Source organism: Astyanax mexicanus, chromosome 21 (genome assembly GCF_023375975.1).
Source record: "Astyanax mexicanus isolate ESR-SI-001 chromosome 21, AstMex3_surface, whole genome shotgun sequence".
In the NCBI taxonomy this organism is placed as follows: domain Eukaryota; kingdom Metazoa; phylum Chordata; class Actinopteri; order Characiformes; family Acestrorhamphidae; genus Astyanax; species Astyanax mexicanus.
Genome location: NC_064428.1, coordinates 23,998,339 through 24,017,887, shown reverse-complemented (window position 1 = coordinate 24,017,887; position 19,549 = coordinate 23,998,339). Strand labels below are relative to the sequence as shown.

Genomic DNA, 19,549 nt, shown 5'->3' with positions numbered 1-19,549 from the left:
ACACTAAATAAATACTTAAATGTTTACATGTATTAAAATGTTTAATCAGAAAGGTGTTGAGTTTCTTTGTGCCTCTATAAACTCTTTGATGCTTTGTAGATGACACATATCAGATATGAAGTGTAGAAATCATATTTGGTACCTGATTCTACACAGTGTTTGCATGGATTTCACAGAGTGTTTGTTTGACTAGTTTGTTTTCAGGCAGTTATTGCAAACCGTTGCTTCAGATCTGGTCCAAGAACTTGGGATTGTTGCCTTCAGCAACTGTCAGCATCCATCAGGAAGAAGGGAGCATTTCAGTTTCACACACATTCACCATCCACTTCATTAGAAACTCATTCTTTTGACTAGACCTCCACTGACATTATAGATCCATCAGATACAGCTGTGATAAATGAACAAATCATCTACTGGATAGATTATTTGGTACACAATTCTGCTAATTGTGTACAAGAAAATTATTTAAATTATTGAAAAGTTACTTTATTTCAGTAATTCAGTTCAAAATATGAAACTCATATATTATATAGATGTATTACACACAGTTTTAAGTGTCTGTTTATTTTATTGTTGATGATTAGGGTCAATACACAGCCAATTACAGCCAATAAAAAAAACAAAAATCAGTTTCTCAGAAAATTAGACCAATTGACACTTTTGGCAGTGTGGGCAGTGTGCCAAATCCTGCTGGGAAATGAAATCTGCATCTCCATAAAAAAATCTTGATAGAAACTTGATAGAACACAGTGGATCAACACCAGCAGATGACATGTCTAGTGTGAAACAACATCTTACAGCACTTCATGCTGCTTCCCTCTGCTGACAACTTTTATGGAGATGTGGATTTCATTTTCCAGCAGGATTTAGCACACTGCCCACACTGCCAAAAGTACCAATTGGTCTTATATAATATTTTAATTTTCTAAGACACTGATTTTTGGGTTTCTATTGGGTGTAAGCCATAGTTATACAATTAACAATAAAATAAATAAACGCTTAAAATAGATAAATCTGTGTGTAATACATATACAGGGTTTGGACAATGAAACTGAATCACCTTGTTTTAGACCACAATAATTTATTGTCTCGACAGACAGTTCTGGTGGAAACAGCAGAGTTGAGGTGCACATGAATTGTGACATGATTTTTAGCAGCTGTGGTTTTATGTTTTTTGGATACAATTAAGGTTATCACCCGAAAATCCCTTTCAGACAGCTTCCTCTTACAGCGTCCACAGTTAATCCTGTTGGATGTGGTTGGTTCTTCTTGGTGGTATGCTGACATTACCCTGGATACCGTGGCTCTCTATACATCACAAAGACTTGCTGTCTTGGTCATTTTTTTAAGATGCTTGGTGAAATTACCCATTCTCACCAGAGAGGTCTCTAAATCCCAAAATATCCTAAACGTACATACTGTCACTTTAAACAAACTGAATTTATTTTTACGTTCACATTACAAGCCACATTGCTCAAATCAGATTTTTTTGCTTAGATCTTGATGGTTCACATTCAACAAATGTAAGTGAGCTGGATCTGTGTGTGTAATGTGAATGAATCTATCCCTGAAACGCCTCACATGTGCACATTGATACGTGTACAAACATCGCCTTCTTCACAAACAACAACAAAAAAATGTCAAACTTGAGAGACGAGAGACTTGTAGCTTTATAAACGGAAATGGATGCATTAGCAGCTCATATGTGGAGTGGAGAGAAAACAGCTGGTCTGAAGTTCATGTTTAGGTCGAGGAGGTGAAAAAAGGACAGGCGGTTTGCTTTTGCTGTTTTTTTTTTGCAGCTATAGCTGCACCAAGAGAGTGTGGGTACGGGAGAGAAGCACGTAGCGCATGCAGAAAAGCAAAAAGACCATTCACATTAATTTCGCATGTCCATGGATCGGATTTGTATCTGATTTAGAACCACATATGAAAGTGACTCTAATCTGATTTGGAAAAAAACAAAAAAACAAACTTGGCACGTTCACACAGCCATGAAAAAATCAGATCGGAGCCACATCGAGCAAAAAATCCGGATTTGAGTCACTTCAGCCTGTTAATGTGAACTTAGCCTCAGTCTTTAGTCTCCTTAACACAAGCTAATTATTATTATTATACCATGATTGTTATCATTAATCTTTGTAATTCTCCACAAAATGATGTCACCATTGCCTAAAAGACCCCCGGGGTGCTCTGTGCATGCCCCCCCACCACAAGTGTTAGTCAATGGATGTTTGTTATCTTTCCAAAAGAGCAACTGTTCAGAAAACACAAAAGAGGACGCAAGCGCAAGACTTGGAACGTGAAATTGGATAGAGATCCAGCATTCATGCATTGTTCCACCCACTCGCTAATTCTAGGAAAACGACGCCAAAGGTGTCGAACGGGGACATTCTGTCTTACACACACACATAAACACTGTACACACACACACACACACACACACAAAGGCATAAAAAAACGAATAGGGTTGTAAAAGCAAAGCATCATGGAAAACATAATTTTACAAGGCAATACAAACATGTTTATTGCTTCTTAGAATGCTGATAAAAAAGAACAGAGCCTTGTAACGCCGTTAATCTCGATCTAATTTCATTTTTTAATTTTAGGTTTTATCGCTTGATATTATAGCCTTTGGGAGTCCAGGGGAAAAACCTGCATCATGTGTAAATCTAGAGAAACCCCCCCCCCCCCCCCGCTGTGAGTGTCGCCTAAGGGAACGTTCAGGTTGCCATGTTCTTATGGTTCTAAGCATGAATAACCTTTATGGCCTCTCAGACTGAAGGAGAGAAAACAGGGCACCTTCTGCGAATTGATGAAGCGTGTGAAACATGGATGTTACATAAACATTTATAGCATTTTGGTAGCTGTCTAGCATCCAGTGAGACTTTGGATAACTTTTTTTTTTGTTTGTTTTGCCCAAGGAGGCCAGACAGGGAATCAAGTTTTTCTATAGCGCACAGGTCAATTATGCATGGTCCAACTTGATTTGTGGTCAAATGAGATGCTGGTGCTGTTGTTCGCCCACTGCTTGCGATAGCTGAGTTTTGTGGAGTGTGGAGTAGTTGGATGCCAGTGTTTCAGGGAGCCTCCGTGTCTATGTTACCTTCTGGCTCTCTCCCTCCCTTTAGTTAGGCTGTTTTATTCAGATGTGCCGGAGTCATAAGATAGATAATCACACTTTGATAATGTTTTATATTCTCTGTTTTGCATGAATCCAGTCAAAACTAATTCCATATCGATGGATGTTGGACCCTCAGGATCTCATGTCCCCTTTCCAGCCAGACTGATGCAAGTTTCTGAAGTCTGCCTTCCCCATACAATCCCCCACCACAGATCAGCTGATCATCATCCAGCTTATTCCACATGCCTCGGACTAGCTGTTCACTCTTCACTACTGATTACATTAAAGTTTACATGAACTCTAACTGCTTCCATTACTGGCACTGCTATACTCCTGACTATATATGGTCCCTCCTTATATGTGAGTCCTGGTCCTCCCAGTGTTTCTTCCTCCTCCAGCTCTGAGGGAGTTTTTCCTGGGGGTTCTGTATTCTGCATTGTTTTATGTTTGATGTTTTGCCTGATTCTTTGTCTTGTGATCACATTTCTGTAAAGCTGCTCTGTACAAATAACTTTGATTTGATTTAGGGCGAGTCGATGTGTCATTGGTAACACGAGAGCGCAACAGGCATGTACTAATTCTCTTAATTAATCATGAGTGTGTATTTGGGTGTAACGTGAAATAAACCAATCAGTGTGTCAGTTGTTCATTCCCTTTAAGAGCCAGGTGAGCTCTGACTTTGGCGCGTTCGTATCTTAACAGCGTTGTGACAGGTAACTTAAGGGACAAGCAATGTTGTTTTATTAATGTATTTATTATTCTATTTATTGTTGATGTAAATGCTGGATTTGCACACTGCAGTGTGTGTGTGTGTGTGTAAAGAGCAGGGGTTTACGTGTGCTGAGCTAAAATAGGATTGGGTGACTGACTGGGTTTTAACCAGTCATTGGCGCACCTGTATTTCCCTCCATTAAAATAGAAACACTCCTCAGAAATTTACCTGAACACACCTCACTTCCAGACCACCACACCCCTCAAGTGTAGATTTTATCCTAAATTACGACGCTATTTTACGGTGGGGGCACAAGGCGTGAAAATAGCCTGTTGATGCGGTGGGAACCACTTAGGCTTTTTTACCAAGAAGTTTATTAATGGATATTAATTAGGTTATAAATCATTAATAAGCAGTTAAAACACATACATGTGAAGGGCAACAGTGGCCTGCCATGCACCAAATAGTGATTCCACATTTGTTTATACTGTTAAACCCTAGGTCTTTCTAGATGCGTATCTTACTCTGTCATATCCATCAGTCATCATATTACATTTCTGTTAATAACTGTCTTTGTTTAACTATAATAACATATTAAATGACTAAACTGACTAAACTTTCTATATTATTTTATTAGACATGTATTTTCACTGTTGTTCTTTCTATTCATGTGTTGTAACTGCTTATTAATATTTTTATAGTATTTAAGAACTTATTTAAGAATTTATAACCATTAATAAGCTTCTTTATAAACTATTTATAAACCCTTGTCACAAGAGATCCAGCAGACCAGGTTTTAGGATCCAAAAATATGTTTTAGTGATACAAACATGGTACATAAGTACAGCGTGAAATAAGCAGAGTGTAATCCAAAGGAAAAAAAATCCAAAAACAGTCCAAAAGTTCAGAATAGTTGAATATAAACACAATCAAGGCCCAGACTTGCAGCAAACATAAACTAGGATGCATACAAGACCTTGCAAATAGTCAAACACAAGCTTGTTCTTATAAAGGATCAAGGACAAAGGCAAAATGGCCGCCTAATGCAGAACCAAACATTCAAAATTCTGGTCAGAGCGACCTCTGGTGGCGGGGAGGAGAGTCCCCAGGCCCATATGTGACAACCCTTTATAAAGGAGCCTTATTTTAAAGTGGTACCATGCGGTGTAAGATAGCAATGAGCATCACAACAAGCCTTGCACAGGGTGTACAATAGGGCTCTTAGTTTGCCAAAGAAAAAGGTGGAATTCTTACCCACTACCTACTAATATTTTAGATGTAATAGATGCTGGAGAAATGGTCAGGCTCAAGATATGGATGGCAGTGATGGGCCTCATCTGGGTAGTTCACTGCACATGGGGCCTGGATGGCACCCATAAGGGATTGAAGTGGGCTGTAGTGATGGGCCCAATTTGGGAAGCCCAACTGGATCCTGGGAAAATCCAATCCACTCAGAGCCTGTGCCCACCTGGAACCCACCCGACCAATGTTCCACCCATGGGTGTACAAACCTGACCGAATTTGACAAGGGCCAAATCGTTCTTGGAAAATCTGCTTATTTGTCGTTTTTTATTTAACATTTTATTAACTGATCTACAGAATGAAACTCAACCTTATTCAGCATGCAGATGTGTCATCTTGTTGCCTAAAATACTTTTATTTAAACTGCCTCCAGATTTAGAAATATTCTGAGTATTTTAGGGAATACAATACACCCAAATAAGCACCACCATGAAGACCACTGAAGGCTATTGATTTAACTCAAGGGCAAAGGCATAGATACAGTAAGTATCAGTATAGTTGGGTTATGAAAGATTTGCAAATGTTTGCCAAAAAAGAATGCTGGGAGCTTGTCATACACGGAAAGAGATGTTCCAGTCTGATGAGGCCAACTCTTTTTGGCCTTTGTGTATTCAGGAATTGGGGGATTCTCAATCTGCAAGACCTTCATATTCCAATAAAAAATGACCTTAAATACAGCTCTGAAAAAAATAGAGAGCACTTAAAAATGATGAGTTTCTTTGATTTCACTAAATTAAAAAAAACTCTACAATATAAGAAGAAGAAGGATGATCACAAGCCATCAAACCAAGTTGAACTGCTTGAATTTCTGAACCAGGAGTGCAGGCAAAAATCAAATTGAACCTCGTAAAATCAATACAACCAATACGAAATGTATATTTATACTTTTTATTATTCCATTTCTTTTAATAACCTGATCTGTCAGTGCTTTTGTTGCATTCTTTTTAAAACTGGCAAAAACTGAAACCATAAGTTTTATTTTGTGTCGCAAAACTTCTTATTCAGGGGGATTCAAGGTTTCAATTGATTTCAATCAGCTTTGTTACTTATTCTTATTGTTCCAATAGTAATCCGAATGAGTACACAAACATTAAACTACAAATGCATAATATATATATATATATATATATATATATATATATATATATATATATATATATATATAAAATAAAATATAGAAGAAAGTACATAAACACACACAAAAAAAAAAAAAATATATATATATATATATCTTCATTTTCAAACAAAGCACACTCAGCCCGTCTCATAAAACCGTCTCCATGCGCGCTGTACTCTTGTAAGCAATGTTTTCTGAACTTCAATGCATCCTTTTTTAGCTAAAGAGCTTCTCAGCTTCACTTAATTTCACTTATCGGAGCGAGAGCCCCTCTGTGATAACGCGTACACGCTGCGATGCGGGGAAAAAAAAGAGAGCGAGGGTGAAAATCTACAAAAGAGAGCAACATTAGTGCCTAGTGATTTGTTTGCTCAATATGTCAGTCATGTTTCTTATCCCGCTGAAGGCTGCACTGCTGTAGCGCAGATTACAGTAATTTACTGAAAACAAAACCCCAAATCTCTTTGTCTTCATACGCGTGCGTGTGTGTGAGGTGCACTGACTAAGAAACATTTTCGACTGAGGTCAAGTTCAGAGAGAATTGTGTTGTGTGCCTACAAAAATAATATTGCTGGAAATGTCAAAAAATCTAAGATTTACTCTTTGGAAAGTGAAAATCGTATTAAAGGTTTATAGTTTCAGAAATATGTAGTGTATAATTCAATGCCTTGTCAATCAAATAGATATAGCAGCATGCAGTGTGTCCTCCCATCTTGATAAACCATGTAAATTAATTCCAGACATATATATATATAGAATATATTACAGAAGCATGAAGACCAGAACCAGAGGCAGGTCATGAAACAGCTTCTTCCCTTATATCAGTAGGCTCCTAAACGTCCTATTGGCACTCTCAGGGTTCCCGCAGATCCTTAAAAAGTCTTAAAATGTCTTAAAATAAAATAGGGTCATTAAGGTCCTGAATTGTCTTAAATTTACTGTAAATTTGCTGTAGGTATTATTTTTTTAGATGGTGCGTTTAATGCCGGTGGGAAAACACAGTGGTCCATCGTAAACATTTAATCCAGGGAGAGAACTAAGGTTAGCAGAAAGCTAGCTAGAATTAGTGGTACACTAGCTAACATTCTAACTTTAGCTAGCTAAAGTGAGCTAGCGAACATACTAACTTTAGTGGAAAGTTAGCTAACATACTAACTTTAAGGGAAAGCTAGGTAACATGCTAACTTTAGCAGAAAGCTAGCTAACATGCTAACTTTAGCTAGCTTAAACAAGTTAGCTTGAAAAGCTAGCTAACATTACCAGGGACAGAACTAAGGTTAGCGCTGGAGAGCTGTCTAACATTAGTGCAGAGTTAGCCAACATACTAACGTCATCGGAAAGTTATCTAACGCTACCAGGGAGAAAACTAAAAGAATTATGACTACATTTTTGGGTCTTAAATTATATTTATTGAGGTCTTAAAAAGGTCTTAAAAAGCATTAAATGTAACTTTTAAAATGATTAAATTATCTTACCTGTCTAATCTGTCCCTCAGATATCACACTTTTAACCCATTAAAAATTTATGGAAAACCAAGACAAGAGGCAGGTTATGAAACAGCTTCTTCCCTCATATCAGTAGCCTGTTGAACATCCTATTGTAGCTTATTGTCCACAATCAACAAGTAAATCTAGTCTACACTTTTCCAAAAAAAATCAAAAAAACATATTACCTCTCTAAACTGTCCCTTAGATATCACACTTTTAACTCGTTAATTTTTTTTTTGGAAGACCAAGTTAAGAGGCACTTTATGAAACAGCTTCTTCCCTCATATTAGTAGGCTGCTAAACATCCTATTGCAGCCCACTGTCTACAATCTACAAGTAAAACCAGTCTACAGTCTGCCAAAAAAACATCTTACCTATCTAAACTGTCCCTTAGATATCACGCTTTTAACTCGTTAACATTTTATGGAAGACCAGGTTAAGAGGCAGGTTATGAAACAGCTTCTTCCCTCATTTCAGTAGCCTGTTGAACATCCTATTGTAGCTTATTGTCTACAATCAACAAGTAAAACTAGTCTACAGTCTGGGAAAAAAATGTGTGGATAGGGTGCCGAGTGGTCAAGCGGTCTAAATCACTGCCACTATGATCGAGAGATTGCTGGTTCGAATCCCAATCATACAGCTTGCCCTCAGCTGCCATAGCCCTAAGAGAGCACAATTGGCCTTGCTCTCCTTGGTTTGATAGATGGCGCTCTTTCACCACATCATTTCAAAGGGTGATGTTGATCAGCAAAAGGCGTCTGTGAGCTCATGTATCAGAACTGATTCGCTGCGCTTTCCTCCAAATGTGCTGTGATGCCACTCGGCAATGTTGCGGGCACTGTTTGAGAATATTTAAGATGCATGGAACAGATCATCACAGGAACAGGACACCATTCGGAACCTCTACAACTCTGCAGCCAAGACGTTTTTATTTTTTATGCATTACAGCTGTTTTGCGTACTACTTCTGCAACTGATTTTGCAACCGTTTCTTTGACAACAAGTGCCATACAGGATGTTCTAGCACAAAGACGGCCTGCATTGTCATGGAAAACAAGATGAACAGTCAAAGTTGCAATGCTTATAGAGCTTGGATTCAACTCGGATTCAGGTTCAAACCTTGGCGCTGGTGGCCAGGTTGAGTCAGCCTCTGGCAGAACATTCTGAGCTTATAACCGGTTTCAGATCAAAGGTATAGGCCCAATTAAAGCACTAGACACTCCCGCGCAGCCTGCGAGCTTCTACTGCGGCGTATAGCATAAAAGGAAGGAGTCTACAGCACAATCCTGTCATAACACCTTATTGTCGAATGCGGAAACTTTGAAAAAAGACCTCCCTTTGATACCTGGATCCCCATTCACGTTGGCAACAGCCAAAAGACGAGGAGAAAAAAACGCTCATGTTTTTTACGTAGTCCCGAAAGAAGCCAGGTTCGGGCGACAATGCAGGCCTTAATTATCACGTAGCTCCAGGCAGAGCGTGGTGAGATCACCGAGGAGCGGCGCGGTGGATGAGCAGCAGACGCATGTTCCATCTTCATCGCAGAGCGATAGGTAATGAATAGAAAATGGAGCCATAAACGAGGGAACGGAGGGATGGAAACGAGAAAAAAAAGTGCTGCATCTCTCACATGATCGCTGGCCGCAGGGTCATCTCAAAACAAAAATCTCCCTGCATTTTGAATCCCATCCATGCTTTCAGGTTTTAGCGGCGTTTTGCAGAATATTGACATTCCTGATGATGCAGGGGACCTTGAAACAGAATGCACTGTTTACATAAGCCTTAGGTAAGTATTGTGACACTGCAGTGAAGTGCATGTTGGTATTGGGTATGTAATGTTTATGAGAATATAAACCCTCTTATGATAAAAGTAAGCCTGTGTTAACAGTAAATAAGTAAGTAAAGAAATAAAAAAATGAAAGATGAATCCTATAAATCCTGTATTCAAACTGCATGATGAATGCATTCGTTATACTAGGTACTACAGTAGATAGATAGATAGATAGATAGATAGATAGATAGATAGATAGATAGATAGATAGATAGATAGATAGATATAACAACTTGTCAATGACAAATAGTTAAAATAACTTAAATAAATATTTTGTATGAGACAAAATATGGACTTTGCCCCAATTAGAGGATATTAACATCAGGGTTAAGGCAAAAAAAATCAACAACTGTGAATAAACAAACACAAAAATTCCCAATTCTCCAAAAGCCACATAAGACAAAAAATACAAATTCTCTTGTCTAGGACAAACAGTAAACATTTTGTCGCAATTCTTTGACAAATACTGAATAATTTCTCATTTATTTGAAACATTCTGAGTGACTTTTCTTGTCTTATGACAACACAAGTGATTTATTTATTTATTTATTTTTTGACAAAAAAGAGAACATTTCTTGTTTCCATGACAAACTGTGAGTCATATATCAAATTATTTATTAGCTTTTACAATAGGGAACAATTGGTTACTATCCATTGGTTACTGAATCATTTCTGGTACCAGAAATGACAAAGAATAGATAATAAGTCAACCCAAAATATCAGTTTTTTTGTTACATAAACAGTAAAAAAAACACTCTTTGTCACCCTAGATTGAAAATCTATGTATTTTCATTTAACGTATATATATTTTTTTATTCCTACATTGTAAATAAGTAGTGAAGTCATCCAGAACACACAAGGAATAATGTTGTAAATGTGAAGTTATAAAAACACCAATCTAAAACTAATTTGGTGCACTTATCTGGGTGCTGTTAACTTGTGGTTTCTGAGGCTGGTAACTCTTCTGAACGTATCCTGTGCAACAGAGGCAACACTTGGTCTTCCTTTCCTGTGGCATTCCTGATGAGTGCCAGTTTCATCACAACATTTTTGATGGTCTTTGGAGCTGCATTTGAGCATTCTTTCTTAATATGTTCTTCAAATTTTAATCAAGTAGGGCTATTCACTGTATACAAAGTCTACCTCTTCACAACTTTACAACTGATGCTCTCAAACACATTAAGAGGACATGAAATTCAAGTAATTAACTCTGATCTGTCATCTACACAGACCAGTGGATATACTATCTGGTGCTCACCACTTTTTTTAACGAAAATAAAAATACACCATGTCCCTTCAGGGGCTCTGTAAAAATTGCATTTCTTTGCAAGAAATGGAAGAAGATTTCATGTTCCTTTTCCATCTCATTAGGCCATCACCCAAGGAGTGTAGATTACACTGCTTTATGCTGAACTTGAGCACAAATTAACTGCACCAAGATTAACTTTGTTTGCCAAAAAAGGGTGCCATTGTCTTTTGGCAGGTTTTGTTATTAAATTGCTGGAAGGTCAATTCAAATAAGATTAGTGTTACCAAGAGAGTTCCAGTCCTGCAAATGACTATAAGTAATTCTCTTTGGAATCATTACTCAGGAAACTTCTAATAATTATGACCTTACAGATTCATATTGGATTAAATGTATGCAACACAGTGACACTGATTAACTCAAATGACTCAAATCACAGCACCTCCACAGATACAACTAATCCAGCATTAACATATATTTTATTAAAGTGTGATTCCTATGTATGAAGGTAGAGTTGCAAAATGCTGAACCACAATCATTGTATCATTGAGGATTTGGGGATTTAGAGACCTCTCTGGTGAGAATGTGTAATTGCACAGAGCATGTGGAAGAGTACTTTAAAAACGTGTATTGTGCTAAAGTCCCATTTCAATGTGGAGGATCTAATAAATGCCAAAAAAAAATATCATGTGAAAAGAAATGTCTTGTGGCAACCTACCAGATCACTCTAGATGTTTTTAGATCAAATATATCAGACATATAATACCGCTGAAAAGTTTGGACACATCTTAAATTTTGTGGGGTTTTTTTTTTCATTATTTAAAAAAATCTGCATTTCAGATTAAAGTCACCCAAACTATGAATAAAAACATATGGATTTTTTTACTAAACATAAAGTAGTCCATATATTGAAAATGCACATTTAGCCCACATGTACCAAAACATATCTGGTCCACTTCTGGCACAGATATAGTAGTAGTGATTCCTTGGAAAACTGCATGTGAGAAAAAGGTGGCCCACATATAGCAAAACATATCTTGTCTACTTTTGGCAGACATCTGTCAGTGTTGCCTTTATATGTATTTGAGCCAAAAGTGGTCCACATATTGAAATTGGACATTTGGCCCACAAGTTCCAGCAATTCCAGCACAGATATAGTAGTGATGCCTTGGGAAAACTGCATGTGAGCCAAAAGTGGCCCACATGTGGCAAAACATGCCTGGCCCACTTCTGGCATAGATATAGTAGTGTTGCCTTTAGAAAAATGCATGGGAGCCAAATGTGGCCCACATATTGCAAAACACATCTGATCCACATGTAGCAAAACATATCTGGCCCACTTATGACCCAGATATGGTAGTATTGCCTTTGAAAAACTGCATGTGTGCCAAAAATGGCCCACATGTAGCAAAATATATCTGGCCAATTTCTGGCCCAGATATGGTAATGCTACCTCTGGAAAATTGCCAAAAATTGGGCCAAAACAGGTCCACATATTGAAAATGCACATTTGGCCAACATGTAGTAAATCATATATAATCCAGTTATAGCACATATATAGTAGTGATGTCTTTGGAAAACTGAACTGCACCTTTGGACCACACAGAAGTGTCAAAAATTATCCAAAAGCAGTGTGTAAGACTGGTGGAGGAGAACATGCCAATATGCAAAAACTCATCTCAGAAAACTGTGATTAAAAACCAGGTTTATTCCACCAAATATTGATTTCTGAACTCTTAAAACTTTTTATGAATATAAACTTGTTTTCTTTGCATTATTTGAGGTCTGAAAGCTCTGCATCTCTTTTTATTTTTGTTATTTCAGCCATTTCTCATTTTCTGCAAATAAATGCTCTAAATTACTTTTTTTTTTTTTGGAATTTGGGAGAAATGTTGTCTGTAGTTTTATAGAATAAAATAACGATGTTCATTTTGCTCAAACATATATCTATAAATATCAACTATATACCGTAATTGTATACCACAAAAATGCACAAAAAAAGCTTTTTTTTTTTTTTTGCCTAAATTTGACTCACATTTATTCACATTCATGCAGCATTAGGGCCAAGAGTCAAAAGTGAAGGATGTGATGTGGACCAGTTCCGGGCTAAAATGATGATAGAGTGGAGTAATTGTGTGTTTGTTATTTTACGGCCTCTGTGTCACTCCTATAATCTAAAATTGTGGTAATTAGTGATAAAACGGGGGGAAAATGCTGCAGGATTTAGGGATTTAGTGTGTAATGTAATTGCAGAAAGCACATAAACAGTGATGATGATTGGAACGTCGTTTTGGGGGAACGAGGACGGTTTTTTATTAAGTAAACCGCCACACTTGCCTGAGCCGGAGTGGCAGCTTTATGAGCGTGCAATCCGCATGGGTCCCACGGCGCGTCGCGGCTCCGCGTTCTGTCTTCATTACGGCGCTGTAATTAACGAGGAGAAAACGAGCCCTTCCTGATGGAGGGAATGGAAGCCGGAGGAGAGGGAGGAGTGAGACTAATGGCCTGCACTGTCACTCGGAGGGGTCTGCCGGGGCCCCCCCCCGGCTGTAAATATCAACTCTCTTGTCTCGGCTTTGATTAAAACGCCACAAATTTACGAGGCCTTTTCTTTTTTTATACAGTTCATAACTCAGCGGCCCCTCGGAGAGGAGAAACTATGGGCTTATCAATATTAATGAGGCACATGTGTTTGGCTTTGAATACCACTAAATCTCTGAATGAAGACTTCATCTTTATTTCCATCTCCTTGAGTTGTAGTTGTAAAGTTGCTGGGATGAAGGGATTGTGGAAGATATAAGAAGTGGCTGTGCGAGGTCTTTGTATTGTCTGGTAATAGATAATAAATTAGCTAGTGTTCATCCTGAGGGAACGGCATTACAGAATACATGGTCAAATAATTTATATATTTAAATTATAAACCAGCCAAAAGTTAGACACACCTGCGTGACTTTAGTCTCCACCTCTTCTCATTTTATTTGCCCGTTCTCAGGCTCCCTATCTCCTTATGAGGCCGTTTTTTCCCGGTCGTGTTCCAATTCACTAGCCAGGGCAGCAGTAATGTATTGGACCACGACCCTGACGACACAGGTTTGATCCCATGTGAGGAGCGGTGTATTTATTTATTAATTCATTTATTTATTTATTTCGATATCAACTGTCCTGCAATTGGGTTCAACAACCCTCTGGGCTGGAGAGCTACTAGTCTGCTTAAAAAATATCTGGCCTGCGGCCAAACTTAATTGCTGACCACTGCCTTAAATTCTGTAGTTTTTCATTATTTTAAAATTTGCTGCATTGTAGATTAATACTAAAAACATCCAGTTTATGAAGGAACACATAAGGAATCATGTAGTAAACCTAAAAGCATTCATGTAGCCTTTAGTTATCTGGGGTGCCGTTAATTTGCGTTTTTAATTTTTTTTCTGAGGCTGAGCTGTTGAGCAAGTAAGGCTTGTCTCAATTTTGCCAGAAAACATCTTGATGATCCCAAAGACTTTGGGAAAAATACTCTGTGGACTGACAAGAAAAAAATTAACTTTCTGGAAGGTGTGGGTCCCATTACTTCTAGCATAAAAGTAACACCACATTTCAGAAAAAGAACATCATACCTATAGTAAAACATGGTGGTGGTAGTATGAAGTCTGGGGGCTGTTTTGCTGCTTCAGGACCTGGAGGACTTGCTGTGTAAGTGGGACCATAAATACTGCTGTCTACCAAAAAGTCCTGAAGGTGAAGAAAATGTTCCGCCATCTGTTTGTGACCTCAAGCTGAAACAAGCTTGAGCTCTGCAGCAGGACAATGATCCAAAACAAGAAATCATGAGGGCGGGCAAACACTTCTTCACACCACTGTTTTCAGAAGCCCCATTGCTGTTTAAATGATGCAGGCGCAAAACGTGAACTTAGGACTGTTGGCGGGGTGTAAGATAGCAATGAGCATTGTGACGTGCCTTGAATAGGTTGTAAGATAGAGTCCATTATGCTATGCAAATTTAATTATGAAGAGTTTAGGATGTGAATCATATTATGGCCGTGACTCAAGAGAGTTTATCAGCTTGTGTTTCACACGCTTTGGAGTGATTTGGGCAAAGATCGCCCAAAGATACCCACCCAGAGAGAGCAAGGCCAGTTGTGCTCTCTCAGGGCTCTGGCAGCTGATGGCAAGTTGCATGACCAGGATTCGAACCAGTGATATTAATGGAACAATTAGATTGCATGCTTTTATTATGTTTTTGTGATTTTATTTTTTCATTTCTATCTCACAACCCAACCCACTCATTAGGACTTCCCCATCACTAGTGATGCTTCAACCCCAGGAGGGTAAAGACTAGCACATGCCTCCTCCGATACATGTGAAGTCAGACAGCCACCGTCTCTTTTCAAACAGCTGCTGAAGTTCAAGGCTCACAGGCGCCTTGTGCTAATTGACATCACCCTAGGAGTGATGAGGGGAGAAGAGCACCATCTACCCACCCAGAGAGAGCAAGGCTAATTGTGCTCTCTCTCTCAGGGCTCCTGCAACTGATGGCAAGCTGCATGACCAGGACTTGAACCAGTGATATTAATGGTGCAAGATTTCTTTACTTTTCATACAGTGTAAAAGGCAAAAGCTATAAAACCAACAGTGATAACTTGAAATAAACCTGCCTTCGACTCAAAGAGCACACAGCATTAAACGAAAAGCCAGACTTACCTTTCTCTTGTTATTTGGGCTGACGTACAAGTAACTGAGTATGGTCTTCACCCCGACTTTTTCATTAAGCTTCTCGTAAGTGGTTCCGTAGTCGGTTGACCTGAAACATAATGAGAGGACCTGATTAAGGCTCGCTGCAATTAAAGTCTATCTGTGCATTTTATTCGAGGAAAGATCACGCATGCGATAAAGCCATTTGGCCTCAGTGTTGTCCTCTCCTGCGAGGTACACTGAAATATTAAATTTTCCGCACGCGTTCGGAAATCAGGATGAGCTAATTAAATCTGCATAGACTCCGTGGGCAGGGGGAACAAGTCCGTGCAGAAAAATATCCTTCTTTCTTCTGTAAAAAAAAAGAAGACAAAAAACTTTCGCTCTGCCCTCGTAAAAAATGTTCAATTATTCAGGTACAGCGGGAGTGACCCAGACGATGCACCCGCCCCCTCCTTCTTCCTCCTCCCCGTTCCTGAAGCAGATGGGAAAAGAGTTTTTTTTTTTTTTTTTTTTCAAAATTCCTTCCGCATAAAGACATATCTCAGGATGGCTAAACATGCACACGCAGTTCACAGAGGCAATCTCCACGCAGAGCTTGACTTCGCTTCACTCAGGTCAAGGCGTTTTTACACATCGCATTTCTGCACCCGTGAGCTTTATAGAGTTGTGGAAAGTGCAACTGTTCACAGAAAATCCTGCCATGAAAAACATGAACAGCATCAGTTCCCAGTTTAGCAGGTTGAAATTAGCTCTAATGTGAGAGAATAAGAATAAGACTAGAGCTAAAACACACAGCGTTGAATTGTAACAGGAGATCGTCCAGGTCTAGGTTCAATTCCTGTCTGGGAAATCCAGAAACACCATGTCTATTAAACTTGTTTGATGTGGTTGGTGTGGTACAGTGGATAACACCACTACCTGCCAGTGAGCTACCACAGAGGTGTGGGAGATTGGGGTTCAATTCCATAGTGAATATGCTGCACTACACTACACTACACCAATAGGAGTCCTTGGGCAAGACTCCTAACACTACCTTGGCCCACCTCTGTAACGAGAATAACCTTGTAAGTCACTCTGAATAAACTACGGACAACATTTCTCCCAAATTCCAAATGAAAATATTGTCATTTAGAGCATTTATTTGCAGAAAATGAGAAATGGCTCAAATAACAAAAAAGATGCAGAGCTTTCAGACCTCAAATAATGTAAAGAAAACACGTTCATATTTATAAAGATTTAAGAGTTCAGAAATCAATATTTGGTGGAATAACCCTGGTTTTTAATCACAGTTTTAAACATGCATCTTGACATGTTCTCCTCCACCAGTCTTGCACACTGCTTTTGGATAACTTTATGCCACTCCTTGATGGCTTGTGATCATCCATCTTCCTCTTGATTATATTCCAGAGGTTTTCAATTTGGTAAAATTAAAGAAACTTCATTTTTCAGAGCTGTATATAGTATTATAGCAACAGGAAAAATTATATTATTATATGACGTAACATAATAACTAACATTGATAATAGGGAGAAACAGGTAAACAAATAAAGAAATATGAAAATGAGAAGCTGGTTACAAAAAAAAACTTTCCTATATATATATATATATATATATATATATATATATATATATATATATATATATATATATATATATATATCTTGAAAGCAGTCTTTAAGGGTCCAACAGACAGAAAATGTGAGCATGCTTTTAATTAGATGCAAGGGAGAATTTTATTAAATTCCAGTTCTTTTTATTAATGTTGTGAGTTTTCTTTTTTTATATATATCTCCTAGAACATCTTTGTAACAAATATGCCCCAAAATATTGTGATATTACTCATAACTAGCTAATTTGGCAAGAGGTGTCCAAACATTTGGATGTAACAAAACTTTTCTCCTTATTTCTAGTAGAGGTAGGTGTATATGAGGTACGAGTTTAATGGTCATGAAGTAGAAATTAAATTGTACTTTATTTCTTTGTTTCTTTGTATTTTCACTTGGTGAAAAAATACTTAGTATAATTGTGTGCCCTCTGCATTGTTAATTTTAATGCCTCTGAAAAGCACAGATACAACAAACGAGTGGAGAGAAGAAGCTGGTGTGAAATATCACACTTGAGAAAAGAACTGTAAGAACCTTTAACCTTGTGAAAGTGTTTCTTTACTTATTGGACCATCGCAAGATAAAGCAGCACTTCTCAGAATCACTTCTATCTTACTGAATATCACACACAATATCAGCTGTTAATTACTTTCACAGACAAAAAAAATAAAAATATATATATATATAAATATGTGAGACAAGGTTACGATGAACTCAGTGATCCTGGTTATTTATTTAATTAAAGGTGATTTCTATTAAACGAAGTATTAATATTTCATGTAAAAACTTTTGTGCAATTTCCAAATATATCAAACTGTTCTAATTAAACTGCTTCAGAGACATTTGATTTTAAGTAACATTTAACCTTTATGGAGTGACTTACAAGGTTATTCCTATTACAGAGTTGTGTCAATGTAGTGTTAAGAGTCTTACCCAAGGAGTTTTATTGTAGAGCAGCCTAGTCACCCAGATTGGGAATTGAACCCCTGTCTCCTACATGATGTGATCACTCACTAGCAGGTAGTGGTGTTATCTACTGCGCCACACCAACCACACCTGTATACCAGCCAATACAGAGTCCAGATCTGATGCTTTGGCAATGCAGTTGCCTAAGCAACGTCCTAATTGTCCCTTTGTTTTGCTTTAATTATTATTGAAACAATTATATCAAAACTTACTTTTTTTATCACAAAACAAACATGCACAAAAGAGCCATTAGTGATTTCCTAACAAAAAAAATGTCTGTGAAATCAGATTAGAAAAAAAAAATTCCCCAACAATATTATTCCAATAGGTATCTGAGGTACCTCAGTTAAAAAAAAAAAAAAAAAAAAAAAAAAATGATTTTAGGAGATTAAAATATGTTTTAACTATGCTTTAAAATATATTTAAAAAGTATAAAATGCAAAGTGTAGTGTTCAGAGCATGGAGCATGGACGTATGGATTTCTTAATGTTACATTTTTTATATATCAGTAATCCAGAACTTTTTTTTTATATTATTGGACCCGGGAGCATTCCAAAATTAAATTTTATATCTTAGAATTACCTTAAAATTAATAGGTTTTATTGTGGCTGACATAACTACATAACTGTTAAGCTTGACTCTTTATATGGTATGTTATTGACTATCATCAAATCAAATCAAATCAAATTTATTTGTATAGCGCTTTTTACAACTGGTGTTGGCACAAAGCAGCTTTACAGAAACATGATTACAGGACAAAGAATCAGGCAAAACATTAAACATAGAATATACATGATACAGAACCCCCAGTGAGCGCGGAGGCAAGGAAAAACTCCCTCAGAGCTGCAGGAGGAGGAAGAAACCTTGGGAGGACCAAGACTCACATTAAAGGGGGGACCATCCTACCACTGGTCAAATGGCTTTTCAATTAATTTTAAAAAGTCTTTCATACATCCACATAGGTTTTATATATTCAGGTGTATAGCAGCTCCACTAATGGCTTAGTAAGATGGATGATGAGCAGCTGATCTGTGGTGGTGGATGGAGAAGAGCTGACTTCAGAAACTTCCAGTCTGGCCAGACAGAGGACATGAGAGCCTGAGGGTCCAACATCCCTCGGTATCGGGTCAGACAGGTGGGCAGTCAGTAACTCGGAGGAAGGCAGAGAGATGGAATTAGTTTTGACTGGATTTATGTAAAACAGAGAATATAAAACATTATCAGAGTGTGGCAAATGACTCCGGCAGATCTAAATAAAACAGCCTAACTAAAGGCAGAGAGCCAGAAGGTAACATAGACATGAAGGCTCCCTGAAACACTGGCATCCACCCACTCCACCGTCCACAAACCTGAGTGACCGTGTGCAGTGGGAGAACAACAGCACCAGCATCTCAGTTTACCACAATTCCCTCTGTCCATGAACCCCTGAATCTGCAGCCTTATCTAAAGGGAAAAACATTAATTACCAAAAG

The 19,549-nt window shown here is 38.0% G+C and overlaps 1 protein-coding gene across 2 annotated transcripts in view; it reads right to left on the bottom strand.

The window, feature by feature from the left end:
• Positions 1–19,549, bottom strand: part of LOC103033078 (VPS10 domain-containing receptor SorCS1) — a 389,355-nt gene that overhangs the window by 149,118 nt on the left and 220,688 nt on the right. For both annotated transcript variants that reach the window (XM_049469578.1, XM_049469579.1), the window contains exon 3: positions 15,514–15,613. In XM_049469578.1, the coding sequence (XP_049325535.1) occupies positions 15,514–15,613 (100 nt within the window). The remainder of the gene's footprint in view (positions 1–15,513; positions 15,614–19,549) is intronic.